The sequence below is a fragment of the Peromyscus leucopus genome, chromosome 4 (genome assembly GCF_004664715.2).
Source record: "Peromyscus leucopus breed LL Stock chromosome 4, UCI_PerLeu_2.1, whole genome shotgun sequence".
NCBI lineage: Eukaryota > Metazoa > Chordata > Mammalia > Rodentia > Cricetidae > Peromyscus > Peromyscus leucopus.
The window spans coordinates 101,384,927-101,410,652 of record NC_051066.1 but is presented as its reverse complement, the minus strand read 5'-3'; the positions used below and the strand labels follow the sequence as shown (position 1 = coordinate 101,410,652).

At 43.4% G+C, this 25,726-nt stretch overlaps 1 protein-coding gene across 2 annotated transcripts in view; it reads left to right on the top strand.

The window, feature by feature from the left end:
* Positions 1-25,726, top strand: part of Fbn1 (fibrillin 1) — a 209,795-nt gene that overhangs the window by 98,277 nt on the left and 85,792 nt on the right. For both annotated transcript variants that reach the window (XM_028858264.2, XM_028858265.2), the window contains 7 exons: positions 2,149-2,346; positions 5,515-5,640; positions 13,704-13,829; positions 16,561-16,719; positions 21,061-21,243; positions 21,849-21,989; positions 23,794-23,913. In XM_028858264.2, the coding sequence (XP_028714097.1) occupies positions 2,149-2,346; positions 5,515-5,640; positions 13,704-13,829; positions 16,561-16,719; positions 21,061-21,243; positions 21,849-21,989; positions 23,794-23,913 (1,053 nt within the window). The remainder of the gene's footprint in view (positions 1-2,148; positions 2,347-5,514; positions 5,641-13,703; positions 13,830-16,560; positions 16,720-21,060; positions 21,244-21,848; positions 21,990-23,793; positions 23,914-25,726) is intronic.

The window sequence follows — 25,726 nt, the reverse complement described above, 5'->3', positions numbered from 1 at the left end:
AACTCAAAAAACTAAGCCCCAAAAATTGCCAAATCATTCAATCAATAAAGAGGTGAATTAACTGATGAGACAGCTTTTGAAAGAAGTACAAATAGCAAACAAATACAAGTGAAGAAAAGTCGCACATTCTTTAGCCGCCAGCAAAATGCAGATCTGTACTACAACACGGATAGTCCATCCCACCCCAGGCAGAATAGCTATTATTGAGAAACAGAAAAACAAGTCACTGGTGAGGACGAGAGGGAAGGAACCTCTACATCCGGCTGGTGGGAGAGTCGATGAACACAGTCACTGTGGAAATGATCACAAAGCTGCCTTCCCCAGTCAAAAACAGTGTCCAGTGGTACCCCTCCTGGGTACATGCCCAAAAGGGCTAAGTGAGCTCACTACAGAGACACCTGCACACTGGGTTTATCGAATAGCCGAGTTGTAGAATCCACTTACAGATCGGGAAATGTGGTATATACAAACGGTGGAGTTTTATTAGGCCATAAAGAAGAACACAATTATGTCATCTTCAGGAAAATGGATGGAGTTGGAGATCTTATGACAGCAAAATAATAGGCTCAGACAATGGTTGCATGTTTTCTTTCAGATGTAGAATCTAGACTTTTCAAGATACATATATATGTGAACAAGAGAACAAGAAAGAGTAATGGAATAATATATATATATATATATATATATATATATATATGAAAAGCTTGTTATGAAAACCATTATTTTGTGTGCTAATTTTTAAAATCATAAATAAAATAGATAAGTATTTATTAGATGTCTATGGGGCCATGTTTGTAAAGATGATTTCAGTGTCCCCTTTTGTCCACATAGTTGTTGCATGTGGATGGCTTTGTGGCAGTCTACCCCAGAGTCCAGTGACCTCTTTTTTGGGGAAAAAAAAAAGAAAGGCTGAGATTTTAGTCAGTAGGTCAGTGGTAAATTTTTGAATCACCTTTTAAACTTACTATCAATGGAGGATGACAAGCTTTGAAGAAGTCCAGCATATTGTGTGGAGTATCAAAGTATACCTAGAATTCAACTACATGCAAGTTTAAAAAGCCAGCAGAGTGAAATAATATGTACCCATGGTATACCTCGGTGGGTGGAGGCGCCTTCTGCCAACCCTGATGACCTGCGTTTGACCCCAGGGATGAACTTGGTGGAAGGAGATGACAGACTCCCACAGCTTCTCTGACCTGCACATGCATGCCATGGCATGCCAGCCACCCCGTCCCACACCCCACATAGAAATAAATGTAAAAAATACTGAATCACTTAAAACACGTCCTCTTCATTTAGCGTTTCTTTCTGACAGACACCTTCAGTGCACTCTCCTCTGGACTTGGACACGCACATTGCGTTGCTGTTGTCTGTAGTCCGCTACTGTACTGACTGCAGCCGGTACCGAATGATGACCTCTCCCTCACTCCTCCTCTCCCCCTACTTTGCCAAGCCTTTGAGAACCACTCTTCTACCCCCAACTTCTCTGTGATAACTTTTTAAAGCCCACGTATCAATGGCAGGATGCGGGTCTCGTCTCTCTGTGCTGCCTCAGTTAGTTTACCATAGCCATCTGCACCTACCCTGTTGCTGTTTCAAATGACAGGATCCCATCCTTTTCAGGGCTGCATAATACTTGATGGGGTGTATGCACCCCGTTACTTCATTCATTCATCAGCTGATCAAGACACATGGGCTGCTTCCATTCTTAGCAATTATGGGAACTCTCAATGACAATGGGAGTTCAGACGTTTCTTTGACACATGGTTCTCCTTTCACTAAGTACCTATGGTACATGAAGGGGCTGATGTGACATAGAAACCTAGATATTTTCTAGACCGAGTGCTTGGATAGAAATGCCAGGATGCTGATTTGCCTCAGCATTCAGTTATAAAGAATTACTCTAAGCTCATCTGACCCTAACAAAGGCATCTTCAAAGTGAACAGGACCCAATGTTACTCCCTTTTGTAGGTGAGAAGAATGGGGTAGAACGGTCCACTGGGACTTTACACAGTCAATGATGTGGGAGCTGCCCAAAGTTTGTGTCTGAGCTTGGAGCTTAGCAGTCCCGGGCACAGCTGCCCCTCTGTGTACCGGTCCTCCTCGGTCTTCTGGACATTGACGAAAGTCTTATTCTTTATTTTCAGATTACAGAACAGGACCATGTTTTACTGTGGTCAGCAACCAGATGTGCCAGGGACAGCTCAGTGGGATTGTCTGCACCAAAACACTCTGCTGTGCCACAGTGGGCCGAGCCTGGGGCCACCCGTGTGAGATGTGTCCTGCCCAGCCTCACCCCTGCCGTCGCGGCTTCATTCCCAACATCCGCACCGGAGCTTGTCAAGGTAATGCAGCGGGAATAACAAGGAACACGTTCTGTTCACTGGAGGGCCATTCTCTAGCTGTGGAGAATGCCCCGTCCCCTGCCTGAGGGTACTGCCCAGCAGCTGTGAATGCCCTGTCCCTGCCTGGGGACACAGCCCAGCTGCTGTGAATGCCCCGCCCCCTGCCTGAGGACACAGCCCAGCTCCTGAGAATGCCCCGTCCCCTGCCTGACAGTACAGCTGAAGCCCTCAGTAGCATGGTTCGTAAAGCCAGCAAGGTTGGCTAAGACTGCCTTGTCAGCGTCTCTTCTGGCCTCAGGAGTGGTTCCCTGCGCCTCTGGCACAGGAGTAGCAGCTGGGGGGAGGGGGGGGCGATGCAGGCCTGACGGCAGTGCTGTGTAGGAACACGGCAAACAAGGTAGTGGTTGTTGTTTTCTCTTCATTTGAAACTCTGAGTCCTGAGCTTGAGGTTGTACTCAACTGACCTGAAGAAAATTGCTCCTCTGGACATTCGACATGCTACATTATGCTTTTTTTTTTTTTTTTTTTAACAAGTCAGAAATAAATTAGAATTGGTTTCTCTGTTTTAAATACCCCCAGATGTTGCCTCAACACTCTTCTGCCCTCCCCTAGAATCCTGGTTTTGGCTTGGACTCTGTTCCCCCAGCTGTGTAAATTCTTTCATTGTCTGGATGTCTGGCAGGAAAGAGGAGGAAGTGAGCAGAGGCCACTCCACACTGAACTGATGGGCCCCAAAACTCCCAGGCTATCTCTGCTTCCTGTAGACGTCTGAAGTACTTTTTCTAAAAAAAGATAACTGCAATATTTTTGTAAAATTCAGAAACTATGCTTCTCTGAGGGAAGTAGGTAGTAGTTTGGCTCTGTCCCATGTGTTCATTCTGAAGGTTAGGATGCAGAAAAGACAGGATTTGAGCGAATCTCCCCTGTGCTGTGGGCTGCACTAAATTGAATGTGCCTGGCTGCCAGGCACCACTCCTCTGGATGCCCTTGAATGTGTCCCCCTGAATGTCAGGAGCAGCCAGAAGAGGTTGTTTTGAAATCCTAGATTCTCAAGGATTGCTAGGAGTAAGCCTCTCCTTTGATGTCTTATTTCTCTCATTCTTAGAAAGTCTTGAGTCTTGAGGGATTGGTTGGTCATTGTGTTTTGAGGTTGCTAATACCCATGAATTGTTGACAGTGACTAGAAAGGACGATCTCCAGCTCCCAGCTTCCTGTCAGTGAGTTTACCGTCAAAGGTTTGGGCGCCAACAGAAGTGAGAGAAGAGGAAGGAGAGGAGAGGGAAGGGGGACTCTCCTCAGCTTGTTACTAGCTCAGACGGTCTGGATTTTCCCCAAGGTTGCTTCCTGTTCCCTCATGACTGTCCTTCAACACCTAAGGCGGGGAAGACTGAAAGTAGCTTAGTGAAAATCCATGACTTCAAAATAGCAGTCTATGTGGATCACTCGCAAAAAGAATTTCTTCTTTTGCTGGGAGAGATTCTCAAAGTGTTATATGTGGCCAAGGTGTCTTCTTGCTGGTGTTTCTAGTCCTTGGGCCGGATGTAGGCTGTGGGCAAATGGGTTGATAGAGGCCTGTATATAGGTGTAGTCTGGGGGCACATGGTTAGTGGGGAACTGCCCTCATACACATTTCCTGTTGACCAAAAATCAGAATCAACAAGAGTATCTAGAATTGTCTATCTGACTTTAGATGGTGATTTCAAGTAACATTTTAATAAACATTTAGAAAATCCTGGTCTAAGATAAAAATGAATCTGGCTGTAAAACATAATCCAATTTTTTCAATATAGTCATTCATTTATGGGTCAGCACATTCTGTTAAAATAGTGGTGTTTTTATGCCCAAATAAATATTTCCTCTCTAGTTCCCATTTTACTGTGGGTGAGTTTTCCCAGCAGCACAGGCTGAGAGCCTGCAAATGGCAGTTGCTTTGTTGCTTCTCTCAGCATCAGGACTGAAAGAGGGTACTGCACTCACGGATGTCTACAAGACAGTCCAAGAGGAAGAAACCTAAGACTCCCATGTATTAAACCAGGATTTTCTGTGTTCTGGATGAAGAAATGGAGAGAATACACTTGTATACGCTGTTTTCACAATGGAATCCAGACAGCCAACATCATGGAGGAGGAGGTTTCTGTTGGGAAAGTTAATTTGGGACTATCTATAGGACCAGAGGTTAGTCCCTAGGTTCTTGGATAGAGCATTGAGCAAGGTGGACCGAGTCTCTGCTGCAGGGAAGCCTGTGTGTTGAACCATGAAACAGATTCATTATTAGGATGGTCGGTGTTGAGACCCAGCGGCCAGATGTTGCTATACACTAGCTGGAGCAAAGTGGCATTGGTCCAGAGACTAAAAGAGGAGTCAGGATGAACCAACCTTGAAGCTCCAACAGGGAGAATATTTCAGAAAGAATGGCCACGATTACAACACTTCAAGGCAGCATATCCATGGTGTGTCTGAGGAAACCTGGAGAGAAGGGGGAAAAGGGAGGTGAGAGCAGACAGTGGAAAGGCATGGACTTTCTCTGACTTAGCAGTGACAGGGAGGGATGTGCTCTGAGCTTTGGAGGGTCCTTCCTGGATTCTGCTCTGGTTGATGAGCCCACACATTATCCAGCACAGTTTTCCCTTCCAGCCCTGATGAGTTTTTCCTGCACAAGACAGTTTTCCAGAAGGTAAAAGGACATATGTATGAAGAGACTAGGCTAGCTGTTGTGGCAATCTCAGGGTTCTCAAGTAAATTTCGTGTTACCTTTGACATTCATCGTAACACTTAAAGATGGTTTATGGACGTATATCACATTTTGATTTTGAAGTGTATCTTAGATACTTTTGATTATTATTTGCCAATCTGAATGTGAAAATGACACAGTAAAAAAAAAAACGATCATTTTAATCATTATTTGTTTTACTTTGCTGTGTATAAAAAAACTCCAAAATTAATAGAAATAGTCTCTTTTGCTTGTGGGAAGACAGGCCTCCTTCTTGTTGAGCATTATTGACTAAGCTGTGTTAATAACTTATTTTACATAATGTAATCATAACAGTTGCTATCATCATATTCTGGAAACTGTGATGGATGCCTTGACATAAATTTGGTAATATAATTGTGGATAAACTGTTAAATTTTCTTCTGCAATGAGTCTTTCTGTTTTCCCAAATCTGACAGATGTGGACGAATGCCAGGCTATCCCTGGGCTGTGTCAAGGAGGAAATTGCATTAATACTGTTGGGTCTTTTGAGTGCAAATGCCCTGCTGGACACAAATTTAATGAAGTGTCACAAAAATGTGAAGGTAAGCAACCTCATGCTTTGCAGCTACAGGGAATTGGGGGAGGGCAGACAAGGTGGCATCAGCAGCAAGCTTATTTGCAGATGATACCCAGGACCTTCTGTCTTTGTCATTCCCGTGAGAGCATAAATATGACAGTCCAGTAGGAATTGTATGCCTTTGGAACTAGAAAAATCTTTGCAGCTTCTTCTACTTTTATTTTATAGACACAAAATAAGAGGCCCAGCTGAATCAAATTAAATATTAAAACATGAAATATTTTAGGATGATATTTGGTTTAAAATGTTCAAGATGCATGTTTTGTATAGTTTTAGGGGCATGGATTTAAATTTGGTCATTAGATACCATTACAAATTATACCACTGATATTTTCCAGTTAACATGCAGAATTTGAGGGAGTGACATATTAACATACACATGTGTGCTCCTAGTTAGAGCTTAGGATTTCCTTTTCTGGACCATGACATATTGTCTACCGAATGAAAAACTTTCCAGTGTTCACCAAGCAAAAGGAGAAACCTGAAGTAGATTTTTCTGTTTGTGTTTGGTTCATAGAGTAGGCTTCTACAATGTATACACAGGAAACATGTTTACATCTGGCCCTACTGTTATATGCAGAAGTGGACTGGCTTCCAGTGCAGTGATTTGTTTTTGAGATGGAAGCATTCAAAACATACGTAGACATCTCTGACTTCTTTCTGCTGAGTTCATGGATATGGTCTGACAGCCTTGGGGCAACAGTTAAAGACTCATCTTATCTCAAGCTCAGAGAAGGCCCCTCCTTTATTAGCTTCTCATCCCACCAGGTGTGGCCTGAGGTTTCAATCCCAAGTCTGTGGTTTTTGTTGAACACGGTTGTGTTATTTACCTTCTTAAGCTCTAGCAAAGAAACACTTCACTCAGAGTAGATCTTTCCTTGGGTTCTTAACCTCCTTGTAGATTCCACAGTCTGTCAAAGCAATGGAAGACAGCTTCTGATGTAAAGTACGATCAATAAGCTATAGTCAGGCGTTTACTATGGCTTGCCCAGAATGGAACTACCTAATTGTCATAGAATCGCCTTTGTGGGTTACAGTGGTTTCTAAAATAGCTAATTGACATAATTTGTAATTGCTGCTGCAATCAAGAATATGTTATACTCAGTTATTTCAACTGTTGAACTATGAAATGGTCTTAGTTCCTTTTGGAAATCAGGCTTCATCCCATGTTTTAAAGAACAGTAATGGTGGTTTTCTCTAGGAGAATGGAGTTTAGAAACTGAGATGTAACTACGCACTAGAGGGTGTTGGTACCGATGGGGGCAAAGGCCTGTTCCACTTTTCACCATTATAAATGATGGGAGCGTTGAGGATGTTGAGTGAGGCCATTCAGGTATCTGCAGGGGCTTCTTCATTTTGACTCTGGTGCTCATTGAGTGGATTGTATTGACATTTTTTTCATAGATGAGAACTATTATCTCTAATATTTCTTTCTTTCTTTTTCATTTTTTTTTTTTTTTGTGTGTGTGTGAGACACTTACTTTGTAGCCCCGGCTGTCCTGGAACTTGCTATGTAGACCAGGCTGGCCTCAATCTGACAGAGGTCCACCTGCCTCTACCTTCTAAATGCTGGGACTAAAGGCATGGGTCACCATACAGAGCCTTAATTCTAATTCCTAATACTTGGAACTATGTAAAAATATTTGGATATGGATATTCAGTCATTATTATGGATATCTTTTGTGACAATATAATGAGGTTTCTTGCATGTAGAATTCATATCAACAGTGGGCTATGTCTGACATTTTTAAGTATTTTGAACAACTATGTACTCTATTACAATCAGCTCTAAGATTTAGGGCATTGGAGACCATATGGCCTGTCTGGCCTGTATTTTGCCTTCTAGAGTCACAGTAACTTCCAGCCTGAGCAAAAATGGAATTTTCTGCCTTTTGCTTTTTGCTTGATTAAAATAGTTAACAGTCAGGAATAGTCCATGGGTGTGCTTCACACAGAAGATGCAGAGGTAAAGTTCACACTGAAAAACAAATACAGGGAACTCAGATATGTTTATTAATGCTAAAAAAACTCCTACTTTGTGATCTATCTCATACATTAAAAATTCAACCTGAGAATTATTTAATATTCCTGACAACAAAACCAAATTCTCAACTGTACATTGGAACCTGTAGCAAGACAGAGAACAGAACCCTTGGGCTAGAGTTCATCTTCCCTCTGCCATCTGCAGTTACATTAAATTTAGGTGGTGTTTTTTTTTTTTTCCTTCTCTATTTTTCTATGCAAATTGGCATTAGAGAGGATATTTTCTTGTTAATACTACATGTGCTCTGACCTGGGATTGGATGGAACATTGTTGACCTGTCTTGCCCTGGTAGAAGCATCATCAGAAGGTCTTTCCAGACCCTCTGCAAGCTGGGTGCCTTCCTTCAATCCTTTTACTGTATTTCAGTTAGAGCAGCAGACTAGGGGAATGGCACCATTTGGGCACAGGCCGTCCTCTGTGGTCAAGGGAGGGAGCCTAGCGGATTTGGCACACAACCACAAAGAAGTTGACAGATCCTCTAAGTGGCTAGGGAAGAGGGCCTGGCATAACAGAGGCTTCATTCTGTGCCCATGTGTGTGAGTCAGCTTTTCATTACTGTGACGAAACACCTGAGGTAATCAGCTGAAGAGGAGGAAAGGTTTCCGTGTATGTGTGTGTCCTGTACCCACGGCACACATGTGGAGGTCTGGGGACGGCTTGCAGGAGTAGGCTCGTATGTATCCTGTACCCGTGGCACACATGTGGAGGTCTGGGGACGGCTTGCAGGAGTAGGCTCTTCCCTCCCATTGTGGCGGTCCTAGGGTTCAATCTCAGGTTGGCAAGCTTGGCAGTAGATGCCCTTACCTACTGAGTCATGTCACTGGCACTGTAGCTGGCTTTTAAAGTGTGTTTTCCCTTGGCTTAGAAATGAAGAAATTGTGTAGTTCTTATATTACCTTAAAAATAAAAAAGCTGCTTCAGTCCAGCGGGTGTTAGCAAATTCCCAAGATGCCAGCCACCACCGTTCCACCGCAGGATGGCTTTATTCAAATGCTTTTCGTGAGAGCGTCCTCTTCAGAATTCTCCCTTTCTTATTCTTTCTTCCTAAAACCCCAATAAAACTCTATAGACTATGGCTTAATAAGCACATACAATTTAGAACAGTTAAAATGTAAATCAATAAGCCAGAGCTGTTTAATATTAGATTTTTAAACATTTTAGAAGTCAAAGATGGAGATTCACAGCTGTGGGTTGAGTAAGGGGATCAGAGCTCGCAGGCACCTTTTTGCTGGTTTTTCTGATGGCGGTGGGGCTCGCCTATTGAAGGAGCAGCGGTACCTCCCCCTCTGGAAACCGAGCCCATATTTGCATAGGTAACTGTGGAAGGAAGTTAAGAAATAAAAAAAATGTAGTTAAGGGATTAAGTTTTATTTCTGGAAGGAGTCCCGTGAATTAATAACTAACCTTCAATGTTTGGGGATTTAGATTATCATCAGCACAGCCTCCAGCAGTCCTAAGAGCATGGCATGATGCACAGGAATTTTAACCTTGTGGTTCTTACATCCGTGCACTCCCTGATACGTGAGTTGAAGTGCTTAGGACTCCTCTTTGCGGCAGGAATGCCATGTTTACCTAATGGCTACTTGCTTTAGGGCCTCCTGTCCTCTTGGGCACCAATGAGCATCCCTGGGGCTCTTTGATCCATCACTGCAGGTGGGACTCCTGGCCACAGTGCTCACCTTTCTGCTCAGTGTAGCTAGCCCCTTGCACAGTTGATGGAGAAGTGGTGTAGAGTAAGGTGGGCCTGGGCCTGGTAAAGTCCCTAGTTCACTATACGGTCTTAGTGACATCACATGCCAACGCTGCGAACAAGATGATACATAGAGGCCCTTTCCAGTTCTGTAGTCCAGAATCTGCCTCTCCACTTAGTCCTTCCCAGTTGTGATCCCGTGATTGATGGTATCATGGTATGACTAAAACAGCACTGAGTGTCTGCTTGTCAATTGAAGGTTTCTTATAGGCTGCATGTGTGCAATAAAACGAAGTTTACGGGTGCATAAATCTGCAGTGTCGCCTGATTCTTTTAAAGAATGCCCCCCACCCCCACTTGAGCAGCAATGGAGACATCCTGGATCAGGTAGTTGGTTCCCTTGCCAAGCCACTCTTGTGGACTGAGTTCTCGACACCTGAGTGAGTGTCCAGAAATATCTTCCTCAGAGTTGAGACAGACTCCATCGAGTCTCTTCTTCCTCAGAGAGCCCAGGATAGGGAGGTGGAGATGCCTGATGAGAGCTGGTGAGGCCGAGGGAGAACTGAGGCAAAGGACTGACAGCCAGCAGGGAGGAGGGAGCTGCCAGAAGCTACTGTGACCGCTGCAGCCACACTGGGGAACTTCTCACCAGTAGCCCGGCCTCTCCCCTCCAGCCTTGAACCTTAGGGAGGTCTCCAGACTGCAGAAGTAGCTCTTGCCTGCCAGTTCCTGCTGCACCCAACAGGCCTCCCAAACTATTGTATGTTTGTGGCTGGCATTTGATAAAGACTGATTTATGAAAACCATACTCAAGTCACTGTTGTTGGATTCTGTTACTTAGGAGATGTGAAATTTTAGTAAAAGAAGGTAAGTGTGGAGTTGTAAGAGCCTGGGAGGATAATGCACCAGGAGGAAGAGGTCCAGCCCAAGACTCTAGTTAAACCTTTGCACATAGCCCTTCCCATAAGGCATTTCCATCATCTGATGATGGTGAGATCATAACTCCAGCCATTGTCATTCTGTAGCTATGAAACTGAGAAGAAGGTGGTTCGTGAGTGTAAAAGGCAGAAGTAGAACAGATCACTGGGGAGGGAACATTAGGGAATTCAAAGGTATTTACACGCCTTCGTGTGTGACAGTTTTTTTTTTTTTTTTTTTTTTTTTTTTTTTTTTTTTTTTTTTTTTTTTTTTCAGTTTCTCTTTAGCTTTGCGCTTTCTGAATCACTTGGTAGCCCAGGCTGCCTCGAACTCACAGATCGCCTGCTCTGCCTCCGAGTCTGGATTAAAGGTGTGCGCCACCACCGCCCGGCGACAGTTTTATCTCATCCTGTTTCAGCTTCGGGAGTGAACATTAAGGTGTGTGTTCTCAGACAGCCCCTGACTGGCAGCATTTGAGGACATATAGCAAAGGTGGACTTCTCAAGTCCTAGCCAGTTGGAGACTTGGGTTTACCGTGACTATAAATGAGGAGCCTGTTTGCTTCCCCTGACTCTTGGGTTTGACCTTGGCCTAAGCCTGTCAGGAACACACTCCACCACCACCTTTTGTTTTACTGATACTTCTGAGGCACAATTTTACCAGGTTGCCCAGGCTGGCCTTGAATTTGCTCTGTAGCCTAGGCTGGTCTTTAACCCCTGAGTCTTCTTCCTCTGACTCCCAAATAGCTGGGCATAGAGGCCTGCCCCTATAGGCCTGGATCTTTTCCTATTTCAAGGTTTACCTCTTGTTAGTTTTCTGCAGGCCTCAGTCATGAGAGGGGGCACACCTGAGCATCAGACACATGGAAATCAGGTCCCGTAACCACACCAACAGAGTGAGGATTAGATGAGTTAGAATTTTCAACGTGGCCTGGCTCTCAACACACTGAGACTCTCATTGTCATCACTGTTGCTATTTTTAACAAATGATGCCAGTCTCACTGGTTGGCAGGCGGAAGACATGCCCACGGCCTGCCAAAGTTAGTTATGTTTCCAAAATTACTTTTTCTTTTATTGGTTGTTATCTTAATTTCTTTTGATACTAATGTATTATGCTAAGTGGCTTAAACAAAAATGCTAGCATTTGTCCTTGTTAACAGATTGAAAAAGTATTTTAACAGATCATCACATGATCTTTGTTAAGCAGTATGTGATATTAACACTTGAAGACCCTTTGGAAAGGCATGCTAAGTAATTGCCCTGACAAAACACTATGACTGAGGCAACTTATAAAAGAAAATGTTTCATCTGTGACTCAGAATTCCAGAGGGCTGGAGTACATAAGCATCTTGGTGGGGAGGGAGCGTGGCAGCAAGCAGGCAGGCATGGTGCTAAAGAAGTAGCTGAGAGCTTCCATCCACAAGTACAAGGAAGAGGGAATGGGAGAGAGACTGGGAATGGTGCAAGTCTTTTGAAACCTCAAAGCCTATCCCCAGTGACACACCTCTTCCAGCAAGGCCACACCTCCTAATCCTTCCCAAATAGTTCCACCCACTGGGACCAAGCATACAAATATGTAAGTCTGTTGGGGCCATTCTCATTCACACCACCACAAATGTCTTGCCTCGCAGTTATGTCTTCCTGTTGTTAGATGAGGTTTGGAGTTTTGCAGGCTCATTATCATTAGTACACTGATTCTCTGTGCCCAGAATAAGCGGGGCAGCAGAAAGACAGGAGGACACTGAAAACTGAGCTGTTGTAAGGAGAGTCTTGGGGGATGGTGCTGGGTCTTACACTGTGCCATGGCAGCATCCCAGCCAGGCTGCTTCTTTCCTGGAATACCTTTACTTTTACCAATGGCAGATTCACAGTGATGATGCCAGGTACCATAGCTTTGACTCTGTGCTCAGTGAAACATTGCTTCAGTCTCTAGGCTAGCATGGAAGAAGGGTAATTTTGCTTTTCAAGAGGCTAAACAGCATGGAGATGGTGTCACTGCTGACTTTGTGACTGGAAGGGTCAACTTGAATGCGAGTAGACTTGAATGTATGAGAATGTACTTGAATGTGGTCCACTCAGAATCATGTTTTGTTTTTTAAATGAAGAGGAACACATGGACTGGAAGGGAAGGGTTTTCATTTTGTGGTCCGAAAGCCTTCTTGAGTGTCAGCAGTGCCAGGCTGGCTACAGTGGTTTCCCGAAGAGGCTCTTCCTGACTCTCCTTTCTCTATGCATAGAAGGAGAGGTATGGCTATCCTTCTAGCTTGTCTTAGACAGCACACTGCACGCTCCATTTCTTCTTCCTCCATTCCCTAGCCACTACCGATACATGTCAGTGAGAGATGTGGGCTTTTGAAAAACTCTCTTTGAGGAAATGGTTAGATTTTTTTTTCCCAAAGGGGATGCTTACTGTTTCCTTGGAGGAGACCAGTGGCTTCAGGCCTTAGCAGCTGATCCACTTTGGCCTCTGTAGCACTCAGGATATTTGTTAAGGAATGTCCTTAGGATGAGTGTGTGAGAAAAAGAAGACAGATTGGGTGAGCTGTGGCACATCCCAGAAGCAGTATCAACTGATCACAGAGGGCGGTGTGGCATCATGTGGCCTTTAAAGAGGTCCCTCATTGGGTTAAGATGACCAGACTTTTGCCCAATTTTCCATGATTTCCTATTAGATATGGGGTACCTGGGCAGGGTGTGACCTCAGGCAAAGCAGCTCTGTGCAGCTCAATGATTCCTGACAGGACCGAAAGTCAAAGCTTGTTGACCACATCTCCAACAGCAGAAGTTAGTCCTTCCCTGAAGAGGAAGCTGACTGGAGCACCCAGTGTCTAGTGGAGTTCACTCACCAAATACACATTCTTCCAACATAGGACCATCGTCACGGCCATTTGGATGTGCTCCTGAGAAAGTTGGTATTTCCTAACTCTAGTCTGGTCACCCCGGGTCACCAACTCCCAAGCAGTGCTCAGGCTGTGAGGTCTCCTCTGAAGGATTGAAGTATCTGTCCTGTGGGTAATCTGAAAAGGAATACAGAAAATGTGAAGGAGTACATAATAATTAGCAGAGGAGTTTAATATAGTACAACATATGCATCGAAAGAAAGAGCAAGCTTTCAAAACAAATGGGTTTGGAATAGCAACACATTGCTGGCCTGTCAGCTACAGGTTCTGAAGAGAGTGGGTTTATTTGGCTCCATCTCTTGAATTTGGTAAACCCCCAGGAACATGCATCTGAATCGGCTCTTCTCTGGGCAGCTTTTATTTGGCACAGACAGGTGTGTCTGGGGGCTTGACTGCACAAGCACTCTGTCTGCATCCCTGTACCCGTGAAATTTCATGTCGTGCCCTCCAGATAACAGAACCTCTTTTACATTGCAGATATCGACGAGTGCAGCACTATTCCTGGAGTCTGTGATGGTGGGGAATGTACAAACACAGTCAGCAGTTACTTCTGCAAATGCCCCCCTGGTTTCTACACCTCTCCTGATGGCACCAGATGCATAGGTGGGTTTAATTATAGACAGCAGGCATGGATTTTATACATCACCCACAATGAGCATCTCTCTGGATAAGTTTGTTAACGGGAACTGGGAGGAGGGTGAGCGTTTGTGGAGATGTATTCAACAGTGGAACACCGTGTTAAGCAGCAGAAATGTCTGGTGTCCTTGTTTGTGGATTTGTTGCCCATGTCCTCAGTCTGGGAGTTAAGGCACAGCTATGACTACCTTTAGTCACTTCCCAGAATCTATGTTAATCTAGGTCTGACGTTTTGTAATAATAGTTAATTGATCTTGCTTCTACACAATCTACTTTGCCAGATTTACCTTCCTAAAATAGTGATTTAGTTAAATAACATTCTTTCTCAAACATCTCAGGTATTTTTCACGAGGACATGCAAACTAGTGATCTCCAGTCTGTGTCCAGTGGTTCTACATACACAGCAGCCATGTCAGTACCTACATATATACATACATACTCTGGGTAGCGCAGTACAAACACACACACACACACACACACACACACACACACACACACACACACACACACATCATGTGGTATTTTGCTTACATGAAGAAAGAAATTAAATAAAGGTTTAATATATTATTTTTAAAAAATGATTTATTTTAATGATTGTTAATGTTGTGTGTGTGTGTGTGTGTGTGTGTATGTGACTTCATGAACTTGTGAGGACAAGTGCCAGTGGAGCCCAAAAGAGGATATTGGGTCCCCCAGAGCTGGGGTTAACAGGCGGTTGTGAACTTCCTGATATGGGTGCTGGGAACTAAACTCAAGTCCTCTGCTGATGCCGTTTGTAAATCAATGACTGTCAGTAACCCAATAACAGCTTGTAATTTCAGCCCCAACAGTCTTCATTTTACCACACTGATCAAGAGTCTTTGATTCGTTGATTTAGTATACTAATCAGCCAGATCTGTAACAACATGGTATCAGTTAATTTTCAAAATAATAGTCATTAATCCCATTAGGAGTTTACCATGGGCAGCTGTGGGTCCCAGCTTTGCTCTGAAGGAGGAACCATCCATCTGCAAGTTATATGCACACATTTTACAATTTGGTCAAGTATTTACAACTGGGTTTTGACCACCAAGTCCATTTGAAGCTGGGATACAAACCATGCTTGAGAATCTCCCCATTCTTTATAGTCTTCGGGTTCCATGCCCCAAACATTTACTAACATAGCATGTAAAACATTGGAAGCAATGACGCTCTTAAAGTTAGAATGAAGGATTTCCATCTCTCCACCATTTCCATGGAGAGATGCCCGCCCCACCGTGGGCTTCACAGAACAGGCTTATCTGCACACCCTCTGTAGCTACTCTTCCTGGATCTGGCTGGAATAAAACCCATTCTTGCTGAGACATCTGCCCAGGAACCAGATCCAACATTTTCTGGGAATTGCATCTACACTTACTGGTGGCTATAAGTACCACTCAGAAATCGCCTTGTGTCTGTGATGTTGACCCTCAGTTCTTTTTTATGGTTTGTTTAGGTTTACCTTTCCCATCTTTGCTTAAATAATGGAAATGTTCCTAAATTATGCATGTTTATCTTTATGTATTTCACCATTAAAGCCATCAATATTTAAAGGCTTTGTATTCTTAAGACAAGTGTATGTGGACAATCCTCTGTGGCAAAACTTGATGCTTAATATTCAGACTTATGGCACTTAGGGATGGGGTTTTGACTGCAGAAATGTCTTCACTTTGCAAATGCCATCTGTCAAATGAGAAGCATATTTCAGATATTATTTGTTTTTCACAACGTGATTGTGTGTAAGGCTGCACAGAGATGTGTTTCACTTGGAGAGACACACCCTCCACTTGTGTAGACAGAGATAGATGTCTGCACTTTGCTATGTGTCCTCTCTTTTCACAGGGACGTCTCAAAGGTTTTCGCTGTGCTGTGAGCTCTTTTTGGTAGCTGAGAGTTGTACTACAGTGTGTCAGCTGTTGTCATGACAATCAGACATGATGTAATCCAATAAAAGCGATCTATAGGAGTGTGCCTCCCCACGCAGCTTTCACAGGAGGCTTTTCTGCCAAAAAGAAAAGAACTCATCTAGAACTGTTGGATCCTATAGGACTAGAAATCTGCAATCATTGATGTCTTGGAATTTATTAATAATAAACCTTTTGAAAAAAAATTAGTTAAGGCCTCAGGACAAAAGGGAACCTGATTAATAAGCATTAGATCTGGCTGAAAATTGGCTCATCCCATCAAGACAATCTCACAAGTCTGAGGCACAATTTCAAACTAAAAACCCATGCCACAGATTAATGTTGTTTTCGAATGCATTTAGATAAATCTTTGCCTAATGTAGCTCAAATTAAGTAGTTTAAGCCAAAGACAACCCAGGCTGTCTTTAATATAGAAACAAGTCTTTAGGAAAAGTGTCTGTCACCACCAGTGATTTTCTTAGTTTTTTTTCCCCCTATGGCACATTGATTTTAACCATTTCTTCTCACCTTGGGTGTGGAATGTGGAATTTTGGCTAAGTGGCCCAGTGTCAGAGGCAAGGGGAAAGACAAGGCATTTCTGATTGCATACTGGGCCAGTGGGATGTTCAAAGCTTCCTTTCCAGAGCACATGCTCATGGGTCAGTCTGTCATAGCCCGGGGGAGGTGGGGTGGGAAGCATGGGAGTATAGAGGCAGAGGAGTGTTGTCTCAAGCTCAGTCACAAAAGCTATGTGTGGTTTTTTTTGGTTCTCTCAGATGTTCGTCCTGGTTACTGCTACACGGCTCTGACAAATGGACGCTGCTCTAACCAGCTGCCACAGTCCATAACCAAAATGCAATGCTGTTGTGATGCTGGCCGGTGCTGGTCTCCAGGGGTCGCTGTCGCCCCCGAGATGTGTCCCATCAGATCAACCGGTAAGAGCCCATCTACAGCATCTATAGCATATCCCAACTCAGCCATGGCAGAGTGTGCACTACAGATCCAAATGAAACCCAGGTAAATAAATAAGATTCCAGAAAATTGAAGTGTGAGCATGCAGGAATCCCCCAGATGATGCACAGGTAAAGGCTTGTTTCTATATCTGCTGTCGACTTAGTTCTCTCATTGCCATGGAAGAGCAGTCTTCTCAGGAAGCCTCTGTTTTCTCTTATTCTCATTGAGGGACTTGGTGGCTCTCCTGTGGGTTTACCAGTTCAGTGGGATAAAGCCCAACTCCTTTACCACATGCATCTCCTCTTTCCCCAACAGTATCACTTTTCTCTTCCTTCTGCCAAGTCCTGATTTTTTTCTTCATAGCTTCTCGTTGATCTGCCATATTCCCTTCATTTCCACTAAAAGTGTATTGTTCTGCAATCTGAATGAGTGGGGTGGTTTCCCAAGTGGCCAGTGGGAGATCCTGCCGCATACAATTCCCAAAGTATAGCTCACCTGACAATAGCCTTACAGGTGTCTCAGAGGGTGTAGAGAAAAATGCCCAGGATATTTTCATTAAGATGACCACAGGCACTATTTGGTGGTCCAAATGACACCTTTTCCTACAAAGAAATATTTAAGATTTGCCACAGCATTCCGAGTCCCCGAATCAGAACCCAGTTATGTTAGTTGTTAACGTAATGCGTTTTATTTTCTAATTAAATTATACGTTATGTTTCCCTTAAACAGTCTTAGTATTTCTAAAGTAAACAGGTTATTCTTTTCCTAAAATATCTGCACAGTTCATGCCTTACCTTCTATTCCCTTCTCCTACAACCCTTGCTGGTCACATACACTCTAGAGGGTCAAGGATCTGTGCAAACATGGCCTGATCCCCCAACATGCCAAGATAACCACAGCAGGAACTGTGGCCTTACCCTCATGACACACTGGTTCTGGTTGGTACTTTGGCTGTGCTCAAGATCTGTGCTGCTCTGCTTTGTGCCTACTTGTGTTCATGTATTGCTCTGTCACTAGTTAATAAATTTCACTAGGAGATCTTAGTCATTACTGTAATCTTAAATTTCTCACACTCTCTCTACTTCCATAGCATTTGGCAAAATCATGCTTGTAAGAGACATTCAGTTAGAAGGTACAGCTCATTAAGTATGCTTTTCGCCACAAATTACAACTAAAAACTGACCTTTTAGCTCTGTTTAATTTGATTCCTGAAAGGCATGTTTAAATCAGGGAATTGAGAGTCAGCAGTGAAATGGTGGAGGAACTCAGAGTTGATGAAATGCTTTGGAGAGCGCTGTTCTTAGGACATGCAGTTCTCATCACAGATAACAGGGTTGTTCATGGGTGTCAGTATAAAATGCTGCTCATTACTGAGAATTGTATGTGTGGATTAAAGAAGTAATGTAATCTTCCTGTCTCTATACATACATATGTATGATTAACAAGTCATGCATTTTGGACATGATGTCTATGCCCTAAAAAGCTTTCCTCTTAATTTGCTGCAGACATATTCACTAGATCACTATTTAGAAGCACATGGCTTTCTACCAAGATGCATGACTTGGGTACCAGAAGAATTGCTTCTTAAATGTATATGTCAATTTGGGGATCAATAGCATTGATTGGATTCCTTGTGTTGAGACCTGGAGTAGAGGAGGGAAGACAGCAGATGCAGGCAGGAGTCAGCAGGAAGACCTCGCACAGGAAGACTTCATGTGTGACTTTGCAGAGAGCTGAAAGGCAAAGCCTAACACAGGCTTAGCGCAAAGCAGACTGATCATGCAAACGAATTTGCAGGTCAGCTTTTGTTTGTTCAGACCTTTCAAGACAGTGCTATTGAGCTCTCGTCTGTGGAAAGCGGTGATGTGAGAAGGACGGCCTTTCACTCTTTTTTTTTTAAATTACATCTCATCTCTAGGCTGAATGGAGACAGAAAAGGTAAAGATTGTTGAGAAAAATTATCCCTGGTTGCTGATCCTTAATGTAAAGGGGCTCACAGATAAAATCATTAGTCTATAGAAAAAAAGGAGTGTAGGGCCCAGTAAGATACATTTCGTACAGGGCTAAGGTGAATTAGCAGAATAAATTAGCAGAAATGCTGATAAGCCATCCAACCTCTCTTACAAGTCATGAAAGAACATTGAAACTAGGCTGACCTGGTGCTTACAAGTGTTTGGAAACAAACTGTTTCCTTTAATATAATCAGGATTCATTTAAATCCAGGACATACTGAAATGCTCTTATATGTAATTAATGGGGCTATGCTGAGAGTAAGACTTGGTTATGGTAGATAGATAGATAGATAGATAGATAGATAGATAGATAGATAGATAGATAGATAGATAGATGGTCCAGACTTAAAGAGCTGCATAGAAATGCAGTGAAAACATCCTCTGGGAGCAAGTGATGTGGTGCTCTAGGTGATAATTCTGTAGGAAGAGTCACTATGGTTTAATAAAAGGAACTGTAGCATCCTGAGTCAGGAAAAATACAGACAAGGAAAAATCTCTTTCAAATACAGTGAGATACCAAGAATTTGTGGGTCAGAATTCCAGATAAATAATAGAGCATAGTAATGGAATTCTCTGGAAGCTTAAACTAGGTCTGTGTTATAGGTGTGAAGTAAGACTGAAGAATGTACAGAAATGGACTAGCTAATAACGGTAGAGTACATGGAGTTTGGTGTGTTTAGCCAAATGTAAATTGGCAGGATGTCCCATGAGATTGAGTTATGAATGCATTTCAGTAGTCCACAGGTAAAGGAAAACATTAACCTAATTTATGTTAATCTCTAACACTATGTAGGAAATATCTATATAAGAATCACTGTGACTGTGATAATAAAGTTATCGACATTGTAGACAGAGAGCAAAGATTAAAAATCAACCAGTCTGCTTGTAGAAGGGGACCGTGGTCACCTGCAGCTGTGCAGGGAGGCTGCAAATGGATAAAACCAACATACCTGAAGCTAGATGCTGTCTAAAATACCGTTCCAAAAACTCAGAAAAAAGATGCCATGTGCCAACTCAGATTTATTCTAATAGATTCCTGGCATTGTTAAAAATACGATTCGACCCCAAAATGTGCAAACCCAGGGAAAGACATGATGGAGGCAGGGAGCCCCAGCGTACAAAATCCTGTGCTGCACTCACACAGCCACACTACTGTGACCTCCCTTCTCCGTTCATCTAGTTGTTTTTAACAGACCAATCCTCGGGGCTCTGCTCTGGACTTCCTACCTTCCACATTGTTTAGAAGAACTCATCCATCTCGTGGCTTTACATGTTACCTCTCTGCTAATAAATGAAAAATTTAACTTCTTCTCTGGGCTCCAAACTCTCTTCAACAACTGTTGTGTGTTATCTCCATTTGGCTGCGTGACATCTCCTAACTCAAATGCTCAAGTTGAAGTTTGGCTTCTGCCCATCACACCAGCCCCTGTCTCCTGACAGCTTCCCTCTCACAGTAAAGGACAAGAGCATTTAGCTATCTGAGCAACCAAAACTCTTGTCGTCAATCTTGATTTCTGAGTCCCGTGGCTCTGGCATTTATCCCATCACCAAACACTACCATTTATTTATAAATTATCCTTGAGACAGGTTGTGGCCTCTGTCAATTCCATCACTACCTCCCCTGTGCATCCATTATTATCTTGTCCTTGGTTTTCCACACAAGCCTTTCTTCCCTCTAGTACTTCATATATCAGCAAGAGTGATCTGAAAGGATTCATGTGATCACATCCTGCAGGAGATGGAACTGGATTCCCTTTGCACATAAAATAAAATAAAAACTGAAGTCTTACCCCCCCAAAGTGGGGGGGACGACAACATATAGCCCAGGCTTTGAACTTCCTCTTCTGTTTCACCCCTTGTGTGTCTTGCTAGCCCTTACTCTAAGCGCATATGAGTTTTAAAATTATTAACGTACGATGTAATGAGTTTCATTATAGCATTGTCATTCATCTATGTCATTGTGCTTGTCTCTAATTAGGATGCAAGCCTTCCAATGTGCTTTTTAGATCCCTGTGACAGCCACACTGGGGCTGGGCAGAGAAAGTGGCACCTGATATTTTTCCTGGTGAATTTCAATGCGTAAATGTCTTTCTGGATTTTGAAAGGAACGCATGGTGCCTGCTCTGGAGACATTTTTTGTTTAAATTTTGAATTACTGTCTCAATGTGCTTATTACATAGATATTAAAAATATGATGAAGTGTTTATTCCGATTGGCCAGTGCACTTTGATTTCTTTGAAGGGGCGTCTTCTCTGGCCTCCCAACAGCCACGCTCTGCTGACTGTGTCGTGTTATGTTGTATTCTTCCAGAGGATTTCAACAAGCTGTGCTCTGTCCCTCTGGTAATTCCTGGGAGACCAGAATATCCTCCCCCACCCATTGGCCCTCCACTTCAGCCCGTCGTTCCTCCTGGCTTTACTCCTGGGTCTGTGATCCCAGTCCCTCGGCCACCACCAGACTATCCGTATCCATCTCCATCGCGGGAACCACCGAGTAAGAATTCAAAAGCCACCTTGTTATTTTTTTTTCTTGCATTAATCAAGTCATATTTCTGGTTTGTGCCATGTCCATCATTAAATATTTTTACCAGTTGTTAGTAAAAAAAATTTTACATTGTTTTTGCATGTTTCTAAGATTTCCCATTTTATAAATAAGAACGGGAGCCTTGTATGTTCCGGAGATGAATGTCCTTTTGTTATGGATATTTTCAATTAAATATGGGAGGGTATGGGGAAGACTGAAATCTGATTCGGAGAGCAAATTAATGGCAGAAGATGCATGACATTATACTTTAGGTCATTTAGTGTACAGCACCTCTCTGGCATAGTTATTTCCCCAAATAACTGGAACTTGAGAATGAGGAGGTGGATGGGATGGGAGAGGCAGGCAGAGAAGCCTCTGGGCTACAGCACCTTTCCTGTGCTGGGGCTAGGAACCCCCATTCAGCTCTGAAGGCTGAATGGGACTGTGCTCTGGTGACTGGCTCACCCTTCGTGGCTCTTCCTTTAGGACTCAGCATCTTGTTCACTATTAGCAGACTAAGCGCTGATGTCATAGGTGTGAATAATTTTAATGGAGTCCAATGCTGCTTCTTCTAGGGGTGCTGCCTTTCAACGTTACAGACTACTGTCAATTGTTCCGCCACCTCTGTCAAAATGGGCGCTGCATTCCAACCCCTGGCAGTTACCGGTGTGAGTGCAACAAGGGCTTCCAGCTGGACATCCGCGGGGAGTGCATCGGTATGCCATTGATCTCGTGATTGACACTGAGAGATACTGTGAATCTTTTGTAATTGTCTGTGTCTTAGTCAGTGTTCTGTTGCTGTGAAGAGACACCGTGACCACAGTAACGCTTATAAAAGAAAACATGCAATGGCGGCTGGCTTTTAATTTCAGAGGGTCAGTCCAATGTCATCATGGAGGGGAGCTGTGTGGGGAGGCAGACATGGTGCTGGAGAGTAGTGGAGAGTTCTACATCTGGATCTGAAGGCAGAGAGACACTGGGCCTGCCTTGAGCATTTGAAACCCCAAAACCCACCCCTAGTGACACACTTCCTCCAACAAGGCTACACCTCCAAATCCCTGTCTAATGACCAAGCATTCAAATCTGTGAGCCTGTGGAGGTCATTCCTATTCAAGCCACCACAGTGTGTATCTGGTGATCTGTTGCTGTTGTAACAAATCCCCTTCAACAGTGGCTCCAAACAGTAGAACTCTATTATCTTTGGCTTCCAATACAGGACTTAAAAGCTAGTATTTGGTAGGGTGTGTCTTCAGAACCTCAGAGAGAAGATTCCCTGACTTTCTAGTATGTTTCAGACTCGGGAGGCAAGCAGGGCCTCACGGCCCTTCATCTCTACCTTCAGGAGGGCAGTGCCTTCAGAAGTCCAACACAAGCACGACTGGACTGTTGGGTCTGACGACACCCAGTTGGCATGTGCTCCTTTGTCTTAAAAGAAATTTGTTTCTTAGTTCTGCTAGTTCTTGTTTTCTCAAAACCTTTTGTTTCCTTCTCATACGGGAACTCTTCTAGAGGTTACCCAAAGTGACACCGGAGAAGGAAGGAGTGTGTGGCTCAGGGTCAGGCCTGACTCTGTCCCCAAGAGACTTGAAGATCAATAAGCCTCGCTGAACCTTTGTACCCATAAACAGCAATGTAGACCAGTGGGCCCAGGTCCTGAGTATTTAAAGTGCCTGGAGCACTTTGGGTCTCAGGCTACCGAGACCACCTGGTGGGTGCTACATGAGAACCCCCTTTGAACAGCCATCTAGCTCTTCATGTTTTGTTCTCACATTCTTAATAGAACAGATGCTTAGGCATGAGGCATACTTAAATAGGACCCATGAAGGAAATGGTAATCTCTTTGTTTCTGGGTTTGTTTTTTTTTTTCCCAGTATTGGAGTTGAACCCAGAGTCTCGTGTGCCAGGCCAGTGCCTGACCACACAGCAACATCCCTGTTGCTCTTCTCTTAATTTTTTATTTTTGAGACAGGGTCTTACTAAGTTGTACAGGCAGGCCTTGAACTTGTAGTTCTCCTGCCTCAGACTCCTAGTAGCTGGAATAACAGCCCTGTGCTTTCATGTGTCTGTTTGATTTTCTTAGGCCAGACTCACAGAAGAAAAAAAAAATGTTTAAGAAATAAGAAACATATTCATATTCTATGAAAATGACTCGAGAAAAGAATGCAGGTGAACTGCCTAGCTAGTCTCACAATGGGTAGAGACATGGTTTATTGTAGTGGGAAGGGAAAAAATTACTTTGATTATGCAATTCCCTTTCTTTCTTTTTTCAAGTTTTGCTTTGTTGAGAAAGGGTCTCACTGTGCAGCCTCAGCTGACCTGGAACTCACTATGTAAACCAGGGTGTCCTCAAACTCATAGAGATCCACCTGCCTCTGACTCCCAAATGCTGCCTCTGACTCCCATGCCCAGCTCTGCTATTTTCTTACCTTAAAGGAAGAAGTTTTATATGTGTAAGAAACCTATAAAGCCTTAGAATTGTGAGCTGTTACAACTTTCATGACGATACGCTGTGTTTTGCAGATGTTGACGAGTGTGAGAAAAACCCATGTACTGGTGGAGAATGCATCAACAACCAGGGCTCATACACGTGTCACTGCCGGGCTGGCTACCAGAGCACACTCACCAGGACGGAGTGCAGAGGTAAGGGCCTCTTGGGGACTGAGAAGCATCTGTCCCAAATGAAGGCTTTGCTTTGAAGGAATCCAGTGAGACATAAACGCAAGAAGCTAGTCTCCTCATCCCTGCCGCTTTCTGAGTGCCTTATTCCAAACATCACTTCTTTGAGGATGCTGCTAACAAACATGGCAAACACTCAGTTATTTTAAAAACTATCTTTGCACCTGAGGGAATAACTTATTTTCACTTTTTTTTTGAGTTATTTCTGCTGGTGGTTCATCTGAGAAGTAGGAGATGTGGTCACTCTGTGTGACAGAATCTGGGGATAGCCTCTGGTAGCATTGTATGTCATTAGCTTCTCCATAGAAAGGAGGTTTCAGGGGCTCTGGTCCTTGCAGAGGTCAGCAGCCAACAGCAGTATCACCTGAGGATTACCTGAAATGATTCTCTAGTTCTTCCTCAGACCCGCTGATTAGAGGCAGCGTTTGGCAGGATCCCCCAGCCATCTGTATGCATGCTGAAATCTCAGAAGCACTGATGTAAATGTCCTCTCACAAAGGTCGCCCTTCAGGTTTATTTCTTTCCCTTTTTCCAAAACATAAAGATGAAAAGCAACGTTTGGAGAGTTTGGGACATCAGTACTGTATAATTTCCACCCTTCCCTCCCCCTCCTCTCCCTTCTCCTATCCCCTCCCCCATCTCCTATCCAATTCGTGTGTATATGTTTGGGGCTGGCTGCTGGGGATTAGATAACTCATCTAAGCTGAGGCCCTGAAGAATACTGAGTCCCCCTCTCAACAGCCACTGGATTCCTGTCGCTCTTCATGTAGAGGTGGGACCTTGTGAGAGTTCCATCCATGTTGCCTGTCACAGGTTTAGTTCTCAAATCATTTATTGAGCTGTCCAATATGCTTTTGGTTAAATATCACTTATACAGTAACTTTCTGGAGTGGAAATGAATAAGACATTGTGCCCACCCTTCAAGAACTGAAAGCTTTATCTATATATTCAGCATAGACTGACTTGTGTCGTTAATCCAGTAAAACTAGATAAAGGTAAGTGAGCCCTATTAAACACAAGACAGGTAGGGAGCTTTATACCACTTAAAAATGTGAATCTACTAATATGAGATGATTTTATTTGCTTCCTTTGGCAAACGCCCTTTGTCTGAATTGAGCAGGTTTGATGTTCATCCCTGAACTACTTTCAAAATCTTAGAATTTGCTCAAATTTAGAGATAGATCACCATCACTGTAAGCACCATATTTCTACATAATTCTAAAGCCTAAATCTGAATTATAAATCTGAATAGTTTGAGTATTTAGTTGAGTTGAGAATCTTAATACTTTAGCTATTAGTTAAAATAATTAGCATGTCAATAGAATTTTCAATAGAATAAATCACTGTTAAGAGACTTTGCTGCTAAATAAGCAAAGAGAAACAATTGTTGAGAAAGGATTGGCTGGAGCAAGGACTGGCCAGGGTAAAGACATGCTGTTCCCCTCAAACTGGGGCCTGGTTACAGATGAGGTTGACCCACAGCTCCAGTACCATCTTCTACATGGTATTAAAAACACCCTGAGTGTAAGAGCGAATCTGTGGTATTTGGAGGATAGGAGTCTTTTTAGTGGGATCCAGAAGGCTGCATCCTTTTGGATGTGCTTGGATCAAAAGAAAAAGAGAGAGAGAGAGAGAGAGAGAGAGAGAGAGAGAGAGAGAGAGAGAGAGAGAGAGAGAGAGAGAGAGAAGCAAGTTTGAGTAATAAACTTTTATACTGTCTAGATTGCTAGAAGTACACAGTATCCCCCATGGCATTCTGTAGTGAGAAGGAAAGATG